Source organism: Adiantum capillus-veneris, chromosome 9, assembly GCF_014529385.1.
Source record: "Adiantum capillus-veneris isolate H3 chromosome 9, ASM1452938v2, whole genome shotgun sequence".
In the NCBI taxonomy this organism is placed as follows: domain Eukaryota; kingdom Viridiplantae; phylum Streptophyta; class Polypodiopsida; order Polypodiales; family Pteridaceae; genus Adiantum; species Adiantum capillus-veneris.
In genome coordinates, this window is record NC_140939.1 from 37,853,179 (window position 1) to 37,873,233 (window position 20,055).

Below are 20,055 nucleotides of genomic sequence, written 5' to 3' on the forward strand. Positions count from 1 at the left end.
TCCAAAGCATCTTGGATCCAAAATCTAGTGCCAAAAGCTGGCAACGCAGATCGCCGAAATTCGTACAGGTGCCACGTTAGCAGTCCGTGCGATTTGCGGGCTATCCGTACAATTTTGCCACGTCAGCATCCTTATGCATTTAAAAGTCTCTTTTGTCCCTTGGGTCCCGTCCGATGGGGTACCATAAGTTGGTACAACTTAATAGCTTTAAAAATCTTTATTTTAGGCTCCTCGAAAAGGTTTTGTAAGTTGGTAAAACATTATCTGCATCCTTCTCTAGGGGTTGGACCTCCCTTTGTCTGGAGTGCGTCTAGTCGACCATGCCACGTCATCACTTTGTGACACAAGGCAAAGGCAGACCGCATTCAAGTATCACACCTCTTTGGATCTTTACTCTCAAGACAATTTTTTCCAGAGACCTCTACAAGTTGCAATAGCGATTGGAGCGACTGATTGGTCACTTTATCGAATGCAGTGCCCTTCTTGACCTCATGTTTAGCGGTCTCATATTGCTCCTTCAAAGTGTTGAGGTCAAAAGACTTTACAACTTCTTGTAAGTCTTCATCCGGCTCATCTTCACAAAAAGGATCAATCTTCTCGTCTTCAAAATAGTCTGCCTTCCTCCCCTGCATCTCTCGCTCCTTCATATATTCCTCTAAGAATTTTGACAAAATCTTATTATAAGATATTCTTAATGTTTTCATCTTGTGGTGATGTGGTTTTTGCAGATAAGCTCTTTATTTGTTTGATCAGATCTTGAGGTCCCTGCCTCCTTTTGAGGAGCGGAGTACCTTTGATAAGTCTCCAATCCTGAGACAAAAAAACCAACGAACATTGCCTTAGCTACTACGTAGCCACGGACATGAATCGATAGTGAAGGATTGGTCCTATGTTGTTATGGTGGAGCGTGACCACCATAGCCCTATCTAAACCCTTATCAATTCTACCCAAGAGTATAAACCTTAGAGTGACCAATCTTTGCACTTTTTCCCCCATATTTCAGAGGCATAGCCACCAAAGTTCATCTCTTTTAAGGTTTATGACTAACTATAAAAACTCCTAGCGTTGGAAAGTACTGCCTCATCGGGTCCACCCGTCTTTTGTTACCTAATGACTATCACACTGTTTAAGCATACACGTTTCTTTACTTTATTTGGTACTCGTTCATTAAAACAACCTTTCAAACATTATTACAAACAATAAACAAGTAGTCCATTTTAAACGAACAACTTTTGGATTAGATTCACTTAAGAGTCTCTACTTGCACCATTAGGTCCGATCTGTTGTAAGGTGCAGCGGAATGAATGTTGAACTTTGCTCAAGATGAGTGCTCCGAACTGTGCTCAAGGTTCCTTTATACTTATGGAAGGAAGAGCCTTTTGTTCTTAATTAGAGAGTGCAATGGACACAAACAAAGTGAATGGACACTGTGCGTGAAGGTGCATGAGACTGAGAGATAGAGAAGAGAATACGACACCAGAGACGACGTAAAACCCTCCTCCAAGGGCCTCACTCTCTATGGTGAGAGCGGTCTACTTATGATTGCACAAATCTTTACAATGCTTGGACTTGCCGGCGATGTCGACGACAATGAGGCGGGCTGAAGTCTGAAAATGCTAATGACTGAAATCTGCAAATCTTTATCTGCTGAATTCTGACTCTATGTCGATGACGACAACGATGCAATGATGACGCGCTGAAAACGCAGATGCTGAAATCTGCGTTTTCCGGGCTGAATCTGTAAACCTTGATGGATTTCACCGTGCGGCGAGGATCTGCTGCGGGAAGGTGAGATTTGCGCGGCTCGGGACTGTTATCGAGGGTGCTAACTGCTGAAAACTGAAAATGCTGGTCTTCTTGTGGCCTTGTCACGACGGAATTGCAAAAACGCTGAGGTCCAGGATGATCCAAAAACGCTAGGGCTAGTTTTTGTCTTCTGCTGCTGCCGGTGGCCTTGCAATGCAAAACGCTAGGCTGATCTGCTGTGGTCTTGTCGCCAGGGTGATGCAGAAGCAAAAACGCTGGCTGATCTGAGTTCTTGTCCAAAAACGCTAGCCAATCTGCTGTGGAGCAAAAACGCTAGAGGTCCTTGGGGTCCTGCTGAGAAGTTGCCTGTGAGCAATGCTCCTGCTGCCTCTTCTGCCAGAAAGTGCTAACTCTGGTTTGCTTATATATTATCTTAGCAAAATTGCCCTACCTAGTTCCCAACAAAAGTCACTTAATAAATAAGTGAAAAATGTCAAAAATAGGGAAAATAGGTTTAATGCACTGGAAAATTCCCCTGATGGATTATGATGGTAATGCTGATGATCATGCTGTGTGCAACCGGAGGATATGCATCTAATCTAAGTGTCTGGGCATGCATGGTCTGCGAACAGAATCACAAAAGTGCCAGAACACTTCCTATTCTAGACTGACTTGACCTAACTGAACCCTGGTCATGCTGTAGCTTGTCCACGGACACATAGGGTTGGATGTGTCACGTGACGTCCACTCCTTTTCAAAGTGAGGTACTGGTTCCGAACTATATGGCGTCGAGGGGGATCGCCAACAACATCCGGAATCCTTGAAAGGACTCTTCGCCGGCCCACTCTGAGGTGTGGGTCGTGCGATACTTGAACTTCATAAAAGTCTGCAACGCTTGCTTCTTTGGGCTGCGTCGAAAGCAACACAAAATCTTCTGTGGCTCCTTCAATGCTTCAACTTCGTCTAAAGTCATGTTTCTTCCTTCTTCAAGAATCTCCATGGCTGAAAATTCCTGAAATCACTTCCAACGCAAAACCATGAACATACCCATTCCATGTAAAGTGATTGGAAAAAACCTGTCTTCTCTAAAGACTGTGCATGCAATGTAGAAGAACATAGAGACGGAGTGACAAACCGTTCATCAAACACATGCAAACAATGAGATCGAATCTTTTCTTTCAGATCTAAATCAATCAACTGTGGAAAATCATAATGGAAATGCCTATGCTTGATGCTCAATCCTTCTTGTGCTCTATCTACGACCGTGTCATGACAAGGAAGAGACATGGAAAGTGACTTCCTTGAATGCATACTTTTTAGCTTTCCATGAAGAATCCGCATACATTCGTGTTCATTCATGAGTGAAACGTGTTCAATGTACAATATGTCATGCTTAGGAAAAGGGGTCACATAAATACGCTGACTAAAATACAGGAAACGATCATGAATGAAACACTCGATCAATGCGTGCTGACTAATCATTCGAACACAGAGTACTCGCTGTGAGGGTTCTTTGGACCTAGTCTCGAGAGCCAAGATCGGTTCTTCATGATTAATCGAATATTCCTGTGGGGGTTCTGTGGACCTCGACTCGAGAGCCAAGATCGGTTCTTCGTGATTGATCGAATCTGCAATGAGGTTAGCTTCACTAGAGAATGCATTAACTAACACATCATCCTTGTGAACAATCACATCATCTTTATCGTGCAAAACATCATGCTTGTGAGAAATCACATCTTGATCATACAAATCATCATGCTTATCACTATCATGCAATTCATCATACTTATCATCATTCAAATCCTCATGTGTGTAATGCTTTGGAGGAGAAGAGACTGAGAGAGTCTCCTTCTCGTAAATCCATTCAATCTTCGCCTGCACATTAGAAATGAGAGATAGAGAATGAACGACTTGCTCTCCACGAATGACAATGGGAGAGTCACTTTTGGCATTGAAAGTGAACGTATTTTCCGCCCAATCAATGAGAGGGTTATGCTCACGAAACCATTGAATGCCCAAAATCATATCACATCCTGAGAGAGGAGAGACAAAAAATTTTCTACGGAAAGCAGCTTGTTGAACTTTAAACAACACATCAAGGCACTCTTTTGTGATGAGAGAGTCCATACCGAGAGCGAAGCCAGAGACCTCGAGAGGAGATTTCTGACTAACCTCTAGGCGGGCTCTCTCAACAAGAGAGGGACTGATCACATCATGCATACTGCCTGGGTCAAACAATATGATAAAACGCTGCCCCATCATATGACCATAACATTTAATGAGAGACTCATCAATGGGAGGGTCAGGAGAAACTTGGGGCACACTAGTGTTGTCCTTGATTGCATTGACAGAGGAAGTGGGTTCTGTGGATTCTTTAGATGCATTCGATTCAAGCTTAGGACATGTTCTTTTTATGTGACCCTTAATGTGACAATGAAAACAACGACCTTCCTTAGAATAAGTGTTTTGCTCTTCCGATGTGATGTATCCTGCTAGAATTCCTTGTTCTACCTTTTCATCTAGATTGAGCTTAGGTTTAGCAATTGTGTTAGCCTTACCCTTAGGTTCATTTTGAGAGTTCTTTTCTGAGAGACTATTGGAAGATTAGTTAGAAGAGTTACCGTTCTTACCGTTCTGAGGGTTCTGAGAGGTACTTGTCGAAGTCTTGTTTTCCTTAGGCTTTTCCTTGTTGTGCTTCATGTCCTGTGCGAGAGCAATCGCTACCGCCTTGTTGAGATTGATTGGATCAAGCACCTCGACATCATACTTGATATACTCGTCCAATCCATAAAGGAATGCCTCTTTGCGCTCATCATCTGACTTGCATAATTGGGTACCTAGCTGCAAAACACGATTAGAGAAAGACATAACTGGCATACCATTTTGCTTGAGAGCGCGCCAATCGTCCTTCAATCGTGCGAGGTACTGAGGTGGCATAAACCACGCCTTGAGCTTGTCTTGGAAATCAGCCCAATTGAAGGAAAGGGACGTGAATTCGTCGGTTTTCTCTAGGTGCGCGGCTAACTGTGCCTCTTGCCATGCGTGGTACCAATTGATGGCATCACCCGCAAGGTACATAGCTGCCGTCAAAACCTTGCTATTTTTTGTCTTCTTAGTTGTCGCAAAATAAGCATTAAATTGATGCAACGAAGAATGAATAACCGTAGCATCCATCTTACCGTCATACTTACTGAAAGTCAACTTCTTTGTGACTGGGTTGTTGGAGTCCGAATCGCGGCTTGCGCCACTTGAGGTACTACCAACATCTATGGCTGGTTCGAACTTCGAGGCAAGAACCTGTCGAACCAATTCTTGCGTGCGGAGGTCTCTCTGAACCTCACGATCAGCCTCAAAGGCCGCTCGTCTTTCTTCGGCTGTCTCCTTTCTTTGTGCTTTTCTTTCTTTTCGTGCATCGCGCTCGCGTTCCAAAGTAATGCGAATCGCTTCTTGTTGTACCAGTGCAACGCGATTTGCTTCTTGTTGTTATGCCATCATGTCCATCATCGATTTCACCAAAGCTTCCATAGGATTTGGTGCAATCCCTAGTGTAGATGGCGAAGGGGGAGAGTCAGGAAAACCTCCATGGTAAGGAAATTCTTCTTCACTACTTTCATGCCCATCACCTCCATGCGAAGTATCCATTCCGCTTCGGGTGATGACCATGCACTGTGATCTTTGGTTCGTAAGTTCACGAGGAACTTGGGTTCTTGTGGATCTTGGGTTCTTGGGGTTCTTGAGGTTCTTCCTTCGCTTGCAATCTAGGTTAGAGAAGGATCTTTTCTTTACCCGAGTTCGGCTCTTTTCCGCGGGCCCCTTGGCGGCCTTGCTCTCACACCAAGGTTGCTTTTTCCCACCTCACGTCGGAATCTTGGGTTACATGCGACCTCAACAAGCAAAAAAAATTATGTGGTCCTTGTGGTTCTTTCCTTGAGTGATACAGAACACTGCCAAAGCTCTGATACCAATGTAAGGTGCAGCGCAATGAATGTTGAACTTTGCTCAAGATGAGTGCTCCGAACTGTGCTCAAGGTTCCTTTTTACTTATGGAAGGAAGAGTCTTCGGTTCTTAATGAGAGAGTGCAATGGACACAAACAAAGTGAATGGACACTGTGCATGAAGGTGCATGAGACTGAGAGAGAGAGAAGAGAATAACACACAAGAGACGTAAAACCCTCCTCCAAGGGCGCCACTCTTTATGGCGAGAGCGGTCTACTTATGGTTGCACAAATCTCTACAATGCTTGGACTTGCCAACGATGTCGACAACGATGAGGACGACGACGAGACGGACTGAAATCTGAAAATGCTAATGGCTGAAATCTGCAAATCTTTATCTGCTGAATTCTGACTCTATGTCGATGACGACGGCGAAGACGACAATGCAACGACGACGCGCTGAAAACGCAGATGCTGAAATTTGCGTTTTCCGGGCTGAATCGGTAAACTGATGGATTTCACCGTGCGGCGAGGATCTGCTGCGGGAAGGTGAGATCTGCGAGGTTCGGGACTGGTACTGCGGGTGCTAACTGCTGAAAACTGAAAACGCTGGTCTTCTTGTGGCCTTGTTGCGACGGAACTACAAAAACGTTGAGGTCTAGGCTGATCCAAAAAGGCTAGGGCTCGTTTCTGTCTTCTGCTGCTGCCGGTGGCCTTGCAATGCAAAACGCTAGGCTGATCTGTTGTGGTCTTGCTGCCAGGCTGATGCAGAAGCAAAACGCTAGGCTGATCTGTTGTGGTCTTGCTTCCAGGCTGATGCAGAAGCAAAATTCTAGGCTGATCTGTTGTGGTCTTGCTGCCAGGCTGATGCAGAAGCAAAAACGCTGGCTGATCTGAGTTCTTATCCAAAAACGCTAGCCAATCTGCTGTGTAGCAAAAACGCTAGAGGTCCTTGGGGTCCTGCTGAGAAGTTGCCTATGAGCAATGCTCCTGCTGCCTCTTCTGCCAGAAAGTGCTAACCCTGGTTTGCTTATATATTATCTTAGCAAAATTGCCCTACCTAGTTCCCAGCAAAAGTCACTTAATAAATAAGTGAAAAATGTCAAAAATAGGGAAAATAGATTTAATGCACTGGAAAATTCCCCTGATGGATTTTGATGGTAATGCTAATGATTATGCTTTGTGCAACCGGAGGATATGCATCTAAATGCAAGTGTTTGGGCATGCACAGTCTACGAACAGACTCACAAAAGTGCCAGAACACTTCCTAATCTAGACTGACTTGATTGAACCGAACCCTGGTCATGCTATAGCTTGTCCACGGACACATAGGGTTAGATGTGCCACGTGACATGTGTGTATACATTATTCATAAAAACCCTTACCACCCTGAGCGTCCCATACCGTTCTACAAGTACTCGCTGTGGAAACGCCACCTGACGCCTCGACAACTGGCACCTAATGTCAGCACTAATAAGTAGAGAGTCTTGAGAGAAACCATACCGAAAGGTATTGGATATACATTCTTTCCTATGACAAACAATTTAACTAAACATACTTTCTTACTTGTCATACATATGCCGAGTTTCTTGGGGTTAAGCCCTTTGGTTTCGATTTGTGTTTTCTTTTTCTAAGGTAATTAATATATCTCTAAGGTTTCGCATATGCAATGAATGCATAATTTGAAATTACAGTACTAACCTGTACCATAGTTCCGATTGGCTCGATTGGTGGAGACATAGCATATTCCGCAGGAGTCCCCACGTTATTCGTGCCAGCTTCATGATCATTGACGCCTTGGGTTGAAGCACGCTTTTGGAGCCATTTTTTGTACTACACTTAGGTTATACAATTAAAATTTTATATTGATCAATTTCTCTATCATTTCCTTGAGAGCTAATGTCAGTTTTACGTTACTTTTATTCTTATATGTTATCTTTTTTTTAATATTATATATTTTTTATTTATTGCTTTTAAATTTAAATAAGAGTATCTTTTTTCATAATAACCATCGATAAACTAATCTAAGGCTAATTTTTTTTATCTTAAATCTATTTTACATAAAAGTAACCTTGTTATTTTTCTTGAATATATTTTTGAGTCAATTTTATAATAATAATATCACTTACAATGCTTCAATTTGTAATTTAATCTAAAAAATTACAATTATTTACTGAAATTTAAGAATTATGAAATATTTTCTGTAGTTTTTACAGGTTGTCGGAGATTTTGGATGATCATGATAAGTTCTAATGCTTGAAATTAAATATTCAATTAATAATTTAATTTCAAATTGGTTAAAAATTAAGCGTAAAACTTGTAATTTAACAAAATTAAATACAAATACTCAGTCCACAACTATATTAGTATGAGATTTATTGTAGAAAATATGAATTAAACTTAATTTTTATAGATCTAAATTTTTCATAATCTTAATTAATAAAAAAATAAGTGTGTAAATTACGAAATTGAATATTTAGAGATGCATTACTCTTATGCATGACATTTTGAATACAATTCTAACATCAATTTTTTTAAATCTATACTTGAGTTAAATCAATTTCTTAGTATTATTCAAAATAATAATTAAGCTAATTAATAATAAAATTGATGAATGAAAATCTTATTATACATAATAAGAGTATAATGAGTACTCTTATGCATTAAATTCTAATTAACTATGTATGTGTTAATAGTTAAACTGTTTTTTATAATCTTGATAATTAGAAAATAATTAAAGAGAGTAGGTATAATTAAAGAGATTATAGTAAAAGAGAAAACATACACATCATTTATAGTTCTAATTAAATGTTTAATTAACATTTATCTTACTAATCTATCAGAGTTTTTGCTCTTTTAGTGGTTGGTGGAAGACTTTTCTCTAAGAGAAGTGGTAGTACTTCGTGAGCGTTATAAAGGCAATCTCTATATCTTAAGTGTGAGTATGGCTGCTCTATTTATAGCTAAAAAGAATGTCCAATTCGTTTTTTTTTTTTGGGTCCTCTAAAATTCATAACCGCGTTTTTGATCTCTTTGTGGTAGCTATCAGCTTGACCAATTTGTCATCATCATAAACAGATAAGGCTACACAGTCCTCCTCATTAATATTAGTCATGACAAAGCTCTCCTTCCATGTGAGTGCATGTGCCACTTTGTCTCCTCCTATGTGACTTTAGGTGATTCCATGTGACTCACAGTGCCACCAAGTGTAACTTTTGACTTTTTAATGATTTTATTTATTTTTTAATAAATTACTTTACATACATAAGTAAAACTTTGCAGTCTTAGAATAAACTTTACAATCTTCAAATAACTTTATAGTAGAATTTTTTTTTTAGAATCGATAAATAAATCTTGCAACAAGTTAGTGTTTTGTATAGCTAAACATGTCAGAATTATGTACTGTAAATTTTAAATTTTAGGTTTTCTCAACTTACGGTTCATAGTTTGTACTCAAATATTTTAAATAATGAGCGATGGTTGAAAAATTCAAATGCGTAATAGTACTTGTATGAAATTCGAAAGTAGAGACCTTACAATCTCCCCAATTTAGAATTTGAGATGACTTCATCTCAAGAATAGTGAAGGGTAATCCTTGAGAAATGTTGTCTCATCTTTCCAAGTAGCATCTTCTACATGGAAAACCTTTCAAAAGATAAAATATTCTCTAATAGATCTATTCCTAAGCTTTCTTTCTTAAGGTTTTAGGATAGTATTAGGTTGAAGCTTTTATTCCAGATAAGAGGAAGAGCATGAAGGACACGTTCGAAAAGTGTTAGTACTTTTATGCCAAAATAAGCTGCATCTAAAGAAAAGCAAATGTACCTTCTTCACTCCTAAGATCTGTTACTTAGGGTTTATCATTTCACTTGAAAGAGTCTCTGTTGACCCCGACAAAGTCAAGGATATTGTGGAATGACCTTAACTTACTTCACAAACCGAAGTAAGAGGGTTCTTAGGTATCACAGGGTGGTATAAGATCTTTGTAAAGGACTATGCTCTTAAAGCTGCACCGCTAATCGATTTGCTAAAGAAAGGAGCTACAATACTTTGACAAGAACAACATGAAGCTTGCTTCAAACAACTTAAGGAGTATCTTGCTTCAGAACCTCTTCTAAAAATTCCAGACTTCACCCAAGAATTTGAAGTGGTCACAGATGCCAGTAACCTTGCATTAGGAGGAGTCCTTACTCAAGAAGCAAGGCTTGTAGCTTACACTTCTCGGAAGCTTAGGATTTATGAAGTGAATTATGCTACACATGATTTAGAATTGCTAGTAGTTATTCACGCTCTCAAGCTATAGAGACATTACCTATTGGAACGCAAATTCCATATGGTAACCGATTATAAGAGCTTTAAGTGGATTTTTATCCAGACTAACCTTAATTAACATGAGACAGAGGAGATGGATAGAGCTCATGCACGAATATAATTTTGATATTAAATTTACACCAGGTAAGGATAATGTTGTAGCAGATGTCGTAAGTCGTAAAGCTTTTCTGGAGGCAATTTTCGTGGCTAACAACCCTATTTTAGACAAGGTCTCGGATGCTGCTGTCAGAGATGCAGACTACCAGATGCTTGCTAGTATCCTACGTGAAGAGAGGGTATCGTCAAATCAGCCTAAACCTCTACATTATTCCTTGGAAGATGGACAACTTTACTATAGATATCGACTATACATACCTAAGGATTCTGCCCTAAGGAATGCTATCCTATATGAAGCACACGATGGCCCAACTTCAGGAGATCCCAATTATGCCAAAACTCTCAATGCAGTTCGCAGAAGTTACTGTTGATAAGGTATGAAGGGCAATGTCCTTCGCTCTGTCAAGCAGTGTGTCTTGTTAAAGGATTAAGGCGGAGAGACTAAAGATGCCAGGTAAACTACATCCTTTAGATATTTCCGAAATGAAATGGAAATGTATTAGCATGGACTTTATCATCGGGCTTCCTTCTGTTCAAGCTGGCTATAATTCAATCATGGTCATAGTCGACTTGCTTACTAAGGTGGCTCAATGAATCCCAGTCAAGACAACCTTTACAGCTTCAGATATTGCTCGTCTCTTTGTGAAGGAGATTTTGAGAATCCATGGTCTAGCCAAGAGGATTGCCAGCAATCGTGATGCCAAGTTTACTTTCAAAGTTTTGGGTATCATTGTTTCAAGCTACTGGAACTCAGTTATATTTTAGTATTGCTTATCATCCTCAAACTGATGGCCAAACTGAAAGAGTTACTCAAGTAATTGAAGACATCCTCAATGGGTTCAATATCTACTCTTAGTAGAGTATGCATACAATTCTTCTACTTATAGAAGTATTGAAATGACACCTTTTAATTCTCTTTACGGTCAAGAATGTTTATCATCTCTTAACTTTCGGACCCCAACTATAAGGGTAGAAGCCTCAAAGCAAATGCTTGAAGAAATGGAAGCTCAAACCAAAGCTATTCGAAGGGATATTCAAGCGGCTCAAGATCGACAAAAGAAGTACGCAGACTTGAAGAGATCTGACCGGATTCTCAAGGAAGGTCACAATTTCTTATGGGTAAAGCCCAAAAAGAGCAATCTGATTCTCGGAAAGTATAAGAAGCTTAGCTACCGATATTGCGGACCTGATGAAATAATCAAGGTTGTAAGTGATCAAGCTTATAAACTAAAACTTCCTTCCTATCTCAAAGTGCATGATGTATTTCATGTAAGTTTATCAAAACCTTATGTACATAATCGTCACAAAATAGTGACGTGGTTGCCCAATACACACACACCCTTTGGTAATGGATGCAGAGATGATGACGTGGCTGTTTGCTATTGAAAACAGCTCCGCGGAAATATAGCCTCGTTGAAATGCTGACGTGGCAGTCATCGTACAGCAAGGCCCGCTTTTTGCGGCGCATCCCACAGAATTCCGTACAGCCTGTTTGCGTGGACAGTTGGGTGGCAGTTTTGCTTTTTGCTGCTACGCAATTTTGAAAACTGCTTTATTTTATTAGAGCATAAGAGAGAGCCTTTTCTTTCTTTTATGAGGGCTTTTAAAAATACCCAAGCTTTTGATTTTTACCAGCTTTTAGAACTCTGCTTTTAGCATCCCTTGTAATCTTGAAATGTGTGGGCAAGGCCTCACAACTCAGAGCATCTGGACGCAGAGTCTGAGAGTGAGCGTCTGCCCGCACTCTTGTACTTTGAACACAGATTAATATAAAAAGAAATACCGAAAGGGGCGCCAATCTTTGGGGTCAATATCTCTAAGCACGGAACTCCGCTGGGCCAGTGTCGAGTCAATTGTGAAGTGTGAACTGTTTTGAAGTGAATATTTGTGCTGTCGCGGTAGATTCTTGACTTGGAGTGTCCAAGTCTGTTATAGTGGTATCAGAGCACGACCGATTTCTCTTCTACGGGAGAGAGTTCGAGAGCAGCTGAAGACCGTGGAAGAAAAGGAAAGATGAAAACAGGACTGGTTCCAGATTGCGTGGATACCGATCCCAGCATGATGGCCGAGATTACAGAACTTTGCCGAGCTTAAGGCAAAGTGAAAGACCAAGAAGCCCTGATCTTCTTTGATGGAGGAGCCAAGGCCAACTTCATTTCACTGGAATTGGCCGTGCGGCTCGAGATCACTCCCGATCGGACGGGACCACTTGCAGAGGCAGTTCTAGCGGCACCCGGCAGGGACGTAGCCATTACACCTGTCATTGGCAAACTTTGGTTGCATTGTCAGGGGTATTTGGGGCATGAGAACTTTTACATAATGCCTTTGGAAGGTTGTGATGTCCTCTTGGGAATTCCTTGGTACCACAAGAACGCCGTGGTCGACTATCTGGCGAGGAAAGCGACATTGACCACAGAGAAGGGCAGAACCATTGTACTCGATGTAAAACTTAAGGGCGAGTCTGTCCCTATTGTATCGGCTTCGGCCATTTCTAAATTAATGAAATCCAGTCTGTTTGTTTACTCGATCTTTTTGAAAGAGTTGAGTGATGACGATGGGACAAATATGTTTGAACTTGATAAAGAACTTCTCCACGCTCATGCCGATTGCTTCTCAGAGGGCCTGCCATGGAAGTTACCACCCGCTCGTCCTGAAGATCATACCATTGATCTGGTATCGGGAAGCACACCACCGAACCGGCCACCTTATCGTGTGAGCCGAGCCCAGAACGAAGAGATTATAAACCAAGTGAAAGACCTCTTGGAAAAGGGTCTTGTCCAGCCCAACACTTCACCGTATTGCTCTCCAGTGTTGTTGGTTTTGAAGAAAGACGGATCTTGGAGAATGTGAATCGATTATAGAGCTCTCAACAAAATCACCATCAAGAATAGATTTCCGATTCCTAGGATCGATGATATACTCGACAGATTATAGGGATCCTCGTATTTTAGCAGGATTTATTTGAAGAGTGGATATCATCAGATCCGAATCGCGCCGGGAGACGTCTACAAGACAACCTTTCGACGACTTTTGGGTTATTTGAGTTTTTGGTGATGCCTTTTGGCTTAACCAATGCTCTTGCAACATTTAACCGGATGATGGATATGATTTTTCGATAGTATAGACTATTTGTTGGCACTTTCTTTGACGACATCATTGTTTTCTCCAAGGATGAGGCAGAACATAGAGAACATCTGCTTCAAGTCTTTCAAGCATTACGAGATCACAAGTTAGTGATTAATGCGAAGAAAAGTGAATTTTTCCTCCCAGAGATACACTCTTTGAGACACATTGTGTCAGCAGCAGGAGTGCAGATGGATCCGGCCAAGATAGAAACTATCCGTGATTGGCCCGATCTTAAGAATGTCCATGAAGTTAGAAGCTTCTTGGGATTGTGCTCGTACTACAGACAGTATTGAAAAGTTTGCAGAGGTTGCTTCCCCTTTGCATATCTTGACACAGAAAGGAGTGCCTTTCTCGTGGGGACCCTTTGAGACGTTGAAAGAGAAATTGACTACGGGACCAGTCTTGACTTTGCCGGACTTGCAGAAGTCATTTGAAGTATATTGTGATGCTTGTGGTCGTAGTCTGGGTGCGGTCTTAATGCAAGAAGGCCATGTCATTGCTTACGAGAGCCGATTGTGCTCAAGGCCGGAATTGACTGCACAGATTTATGAGAGAGCTTTCGGCGGTTATCCATGCTCTTACTCGGTGGCGGCACTACCTACTCGGAGTGGATTTTACTGTCTTTACAAACCATCAAAGTTTACGCTACTTCTTGTCATAGAAGCAGCTATCGGAAAAGCAGATGCGGTGGGCGAACATCTTGTCACAGTTTCACTTCCAGATTGTCTATCTGCAGGGACAGAAGAATTTGGTGGCAGATGCTTTGTCTTGGAAGCCATTGGTTCTGGCTATTTCCGCAATACATCATATGAGCTTCGAGGATATGGTCGATCAGTATGCCACAGATACAGATTTTGCAGACATTTTCACGCGGATACGGGATGGGGAGATAGTAGCGGGATATTCCATTCGGGATGGCTACTTGATGAGAAAAACCATGTTGTGCGTTACACAGCTGTTGAGGGAAAAGGTTATGACTGAATGCCACTGTCCACCGTTTACGAGTCACAACCGCATTGCTACCACCTTGAAAGGGGTAGAGAAATACTCGTCTCAAGAAGGATGTGGACGAGTTTGTGCGCAGTTGCTTGGTATGCCAAAAGGTCTAGTTTAACAGGCATAAAGCAAAGGGATTGTTACAGCCTTTGCCCATACCCACCCGCCCATGGGAAAGTATTGGAATGGACTTCATTTTTTATCTCTCAAGAACACAGAGTGGTCACGATGGTATCTGGACTGTTATTGATAGATTCAGCAAGCAATCTCATTTCATTCCAGTGAAGAAAACAGTCAAGCCGGATCACTTAGCGAGACTGTCTGTGGCCTAGATTTTGAGATTACATAAGATCCTTGTTCTTGAACAGGTATTGGCACATAAGGACAGAAAAATAAGGGTAAAGTCAGAAAGCGGTTCTTGGTTAAATTCAAGAACTAGCCTGCATTGGATGCGAAGTGGATGGAGGAGGAGGACCTAGCAGATACTCCTCAGATTATGAAACTTTACCTTGAAGCTTTTGGTTTAGCATAGTCTATTCCAAATGGAACCCAGAATTCAGCTTGGCCGGAGATCCGGTGCAGTGGGTTTGCACAAGAGGGGAGTTACTCCGCTCCTCAACAGATGCCTTGAACTTTGAATACTAGAGTCACTGCTGTCTCTGTGAGCTTCAGGGATACTGAGAGCTGACAATATTCTGCTGTATGACGTTATGAAATGGAATTCCCGGATATGAAACTGATTTGTTACGGACTTGTTTTTTAATGCAGGAACTGATAGACGAAATGACTACAGCATTTTGATCCGAATGATCTCGAATAGACATGGTTGCAATAGGGGTTAGTCAATCCGGCATCTATGAGGTCTTGAGTAGATCTAGATGCGATTGCTAACCGCATTGCCTATAAATCATGGTCTAAGATCCGAATGTTGAATGTGATTTGTCATATGATGTCCTATGATGTCAACCGATGTCCTGCGATGTCGTGTGATGTGACTGTCGATTGGTAGATGTGCTAGATGTGTGTTCCTAGTGCGTCGGTACTAACAGTCAGTGTCTGCTAAGACAGTTTATGGCTTTTGTCTGGTTCGCAGGCGTAATCGAGGGCGATTATAATGCTTTCAAGATGAGGGTATGTCACAAAATGGTGACGTGGCTGCCCAGTACACACACACCCTCTGGTAATGGATGCAGAGATGATGACGTGGCTGCCTGCTGCTGAAAACAGCCCCGCGAAAAAACAGCATTTAATGTTGACGTGGAAGTCACTGTACGGCAGGGCTTGCTTTTTGCGACGCATCCCACGGAATTCCGTACCACCTGTTTGGATGGACAATTGGGCGGCAGTTGCGCTTTTTGCTGTCTACGCAATTTTGAGAGCTGCTTTGTTTTTATTAAAGCATAAGAGAAAGAGCCTTTGCTTTACTTTATGAGGGCTTTTAAAAATACCCAAGCTTTTGATTTTTACCAGCTTTGAGCATCTCTTGTAATCTTTAAATATGTGGGCAGGGCCTCACAACTCAAAGCATCTAGACGCAGAGTCTGAGAGTGAGCGCCTGCTCGCACTCTTGAATCAGATTAATACAAAAAGAAATACCGAAAGGGGCGCCAGTCTCTTTGGGGCCAATATCTCTAGGCACGGAACTTCGCCGGGCTAGTGTCGAATCAACTGTGAACTGTGAACTGTTTTGAAGTGATTATTTGTGCTGTCGTGGTAGATTCTTGACTTGGAGTGTCAAAGTCTGTTATATTAACCCTGACGATATCCTTGATGATGAGCAAATCATTTTCCCTGCGTAAGATGTTCTACAACTTCAACCTGATACTATCCTAGAAAACGAGAAAGAAAGCTTAAGAATAGATCTATCAGAGAATATCTTATCTTATGGAAGGATTTTCGTGTAGAAGGTGCTACTCGGAAAGATGACACGACACTTCTCAAGGATTATCCTTCACTGTTCTTGAGATGAGGTCATCTCAAATTCTAACTTGGGGAAATTGTAAAGTCTCTACTTTCGAATTTCATATAAGTACTATTACGCATTTGAATTTTTCAACAATCGCTCATTATTTAAGATATTCGAGTTCAAATTATAAATCGTAGGCTAAGAAAACCTAAAATTTACAATTTACGGTACAAAATTCTGACATGTTTAGCTATATGAAACACTAACTAACTTGTTGCACGATTTATTTATCAATTGTAGATTTTTTTTTTCTAATATAAAGTTATTTAAAAACTGTAAAGTTTATTCTGAGACTGTAAAGCTTTACATAAGTATGTAACGTAATTTATCATTAAATAAATAAATAAAATAATTAGAAAGTCAAAAGATACACATCGGTGGCACATGGAATCACTTAGAGTCACATAAAAAAGGAAAAAGTAAGACATTCAGTCACATGAAAAGGAGAGCTTTATCATGATTAATAACGCTGAGTGGCCTTATCTGTTTATGATGATGACAAATTGGTCAAGCTGATGGTTATCACAAGGAGATAAAAAAACGCAGCTATAAATTTCAGAGGCAAAAATAAAATAATGAGTTGGACATTATTTTCAGCTATAAATAGAGCAGCCATACTTACACTTTGTATATAGAGATTGCTTTTATAACGCTCACGAAGTGTTACCACTTCTCTTAGAGAAAAGGTTTTCACAAATCATTAAGAGAGCAAGAACTCTAGTAGATTAGTAAGGTAAGTGTTAATTAAACATTCAATAAACATTAAAAAAGATATGCGTGTGTTCTCTCTTACTCTAATCTCTCTAATTATATTTACTCTCTTTAATTATTTTTCAATTATCAAGATATGCGTGTGTTCTCTCTTACTCTAATCTCTCTAATTATATTTACTCTCTTTAATTATTTTTCAATTATCAAGATTATTAAAAAATAGTTTAACTATTAATATATGCATAGTTAATTGAAATTTAATGCATAAGAATACTCATCAGACTCTTATTATGCATAATAAAATTTTCATTCATTAATTATTTTATTAATTAGATTAATTAGTATTTTGAATAATACTAAACAATTGATTCAATCCAAATCTAGATTAATAAAAATAGATGTTAGAATTCTATTAGAAATGTCATAGATAAAAGTAATGTATTTCTAAATTTTTAATTAAGATTATGAAAAATTTTGATCTACAAAAAGTAAGTTTAATTCATAATTCTCTAAAATTAATCTCATACTAAAATAGTTGTGGATTGAGTATTTGTACTTAATTTTGTTAAATTATAATTTTTATGTTTAATTTGTAGCAAGTTTGAAATTAAATTATTAATTAATTATTTAATTTAAAATATTAGAACTTATCATAATTATCTCAAGTATCTGACAACTTTGAAAAACTAAAGAAAATGTTTCTTAATCTTTGAAGTTAAATTAATAATTATAAGTTTAAAATTCGATTATCAATTGAAACATTTTAATCAATATTATTATAAAATTGACTCAAAAATTATTCAAGAAAAATAACAAGGTTACCTATATGTAAAATAGACTTAGAATAAAATTATAGTCTTAGATTAATTTAATTGATGACTATTATGGAATAAAATGCTTTTATTTAGATTTAAAAGCAATAAATAAGAAATATATAATAAAAAGATAAAAGTAACATTGCATATGAGAATAGAAATAATATAAAATTGACCTTAGTTCATAAGAAAATGACTATTAAAATTGATCAATTTAAAGTTTTAATTGTATAACTTAAGTGTAGTACAAAAAAATGGCTCCAAAAGCTTGCTCGATCCCAAGGCGCCAATGATCATGAAGCTGGTACGAGCAACGTAGGGAATTCTGCGGAATATGTTGTCTCCACCAATCGAAACTATGTACAGGTTAGTACTGTAATTTCAAGTTATACATTCATTGCGTATGTGAGAGCTTAAAGATATATTAATTACCTTAAGAAGAGAAAACACGGATTGAAACGAAGGGGTTTAATTCAAGAAACTCGGCATACGTATGACAAGTAGAAAAAATTATCTAGTTAAACTGTTTACCATAGGAAATAATGTATGTATAATATATATTGGTATGGTTTCCCTCAAGACTCTCAACTTATTAGAGCTGACATTAAGTGACAATTGCCAAGGCGTGAGGTGACGCTTAGGATGGCACAACTGATGCTGCGGTGAGAGTACATCTAAGATGGTTTAACTGGATATTGCAGTTATGTTTTGCCATGACGTGAGGATGACGCCCGGGTTGACACCGTTGTTGTTGTGGCGGGAGTACGTCCAAGTTGACACAACGAGTACTTGTCGAGCGGTATGGGACGCTAAGGGTGGTAAGAGTTTTTATGAATAATGTATATACATATCAAACCTAATGGCGCAAGTAGAGACGCTAAAGTGAATCTAATCCAAAAGCTGTTGGTTTAAAATGGACTACTTCTTGTTTGGCTATTAATTGTAATATTGTGTGAAACACTGTTTTAATGAACGAGTATCATAAATAAGATAAAGAAACATGTATGTTTAAAAAGTGTGGTAGTAATTAGGTAACAAAAGATGGGCGAGTGCGGTGTGAAAAGTGTGAGAATGATACCCTGACGGTATCATTCTATGGACCGGTGGACCCGATGAGTCGGGTAACTTTCTAGCGTTAGGAGTTTTACAGTTAGTCGTAAACTTTAAAAGAGATGAATCTTGGCGGCTGTGTCTCTGAAATATGAGAAAAAAGTGCAAAGGTTGGTCTCTCTAAGGTTTATACTTTTTTTAAAGTCTCATATTTACACACACACACACATACACTACTTAGAAGTTAGTACTAGTTCTTGAAGGACATTTTACAATGCTACCCTTTGGTTGAAGGATATGTTGACGGGAATCCTTCATGTTTTAAGGGTCTTATGAAAAATTGACGATCATTTGAAAGAGGAATTTAAAAAAATCCTTTACTGAAACACTAGATAGCTCCCGGATGGTGCCGAAGCTTTAAAAAATGAGCCGAAGTTCTGGGCAAACCAGTCCAATTCCTTACGAATGTCCCTCTCAAAGCCAGGCGGAAGAAATTGTTCATAAAATTCATATTTGAATTTAGTCCACGTTTTGGCTTGTGTACCTTCCAGAAACTTGACTAACCACTCGTTGCTTGCCATCTCCTTGAGATACATCCCAACATGACGCAACTTGGATTTTTTGGTGAAGACTTCAAACTGTCTAATGAAAAGAGATGTCTCTCTGTCCTGTGTAATTACCAAACTTGACATCCTTGTCATTGGATTTAAAAACCCGCATCTTGTGGTGACGCTTGCGGTTATCCTTCTTGAACTTGGGCTTCTCTTTAGTATTACTTAGGGAAGTACTAGGAGTTCTCTTCTTTGAAGAAGGTTTAGATACTGTTTGAGAAGTAGAGTAGTATTATAATCATGAGAGTGTGATGGAGAAGAGAGACATGCTTGCTTTCGTTCAGGAGAAAGAGTTCCTTTTTTTGGCCCTTGCTCCAAACCGTTTGTTCCGATCCAAAGATCCCTTGTGCGCTTCGGCCCGTTTTCCTCTTGCGGGTTGTTACCACCGACAAGATTTGCCTGACGCTCATGGGCGTCTGTTCCTTGCGGGTTCTTGATTCCTTCTAAAACCCTTTGGACAGCCGGCTGTGTGAGAAGCTGCTGCAACTGTGGGAGTTGAACTCGTACTTGCTAAAGTTCGTTGTCACGTGACACATCCAGCCCCCTGTGTCCGTGGACAAGCTACAGCATAGCAAGGGTTCAGTCAGTCCAATCAAGTTTAGATTAGAAGTGATCTGGCACTTTTGTGAGTCTATTCGTAGACCGTGCATGCCTAGTCACTTAGCGTAGA

General features: G+C 39.8%; 1 protein-coding gene across 4 annotated transcripts in view; it reads left to right on the forward strand.

Moving 5' to 3' along the window:
• LOC147450362 (26S proteasome regulatory subunit) overlaps positions 1 to 20,055 on the forward strand; it is a 126,709-nt gene that overhangs the window by 76,052 nt on the left and 30,602 nt on the right. For 2 of the 4 annotated variants that reach the window (XM_086519603.1, XM_086519604.1), the window contains exon 3: positions 18,426 to 18,542. The exons of the other annotated variants lie outside the window; for them this stretch is intronic. In XM_086519603.1, coding sequence (XP_086375729.1) covers positions 18,426 to 18,542 — 117 coding nt within the window. The remainder of the gene's footprint in view (positions 1 to 18,425; positions 18,543 to 20,055) is intronic. 4 annotated transcript variants of the gene reach the window in all.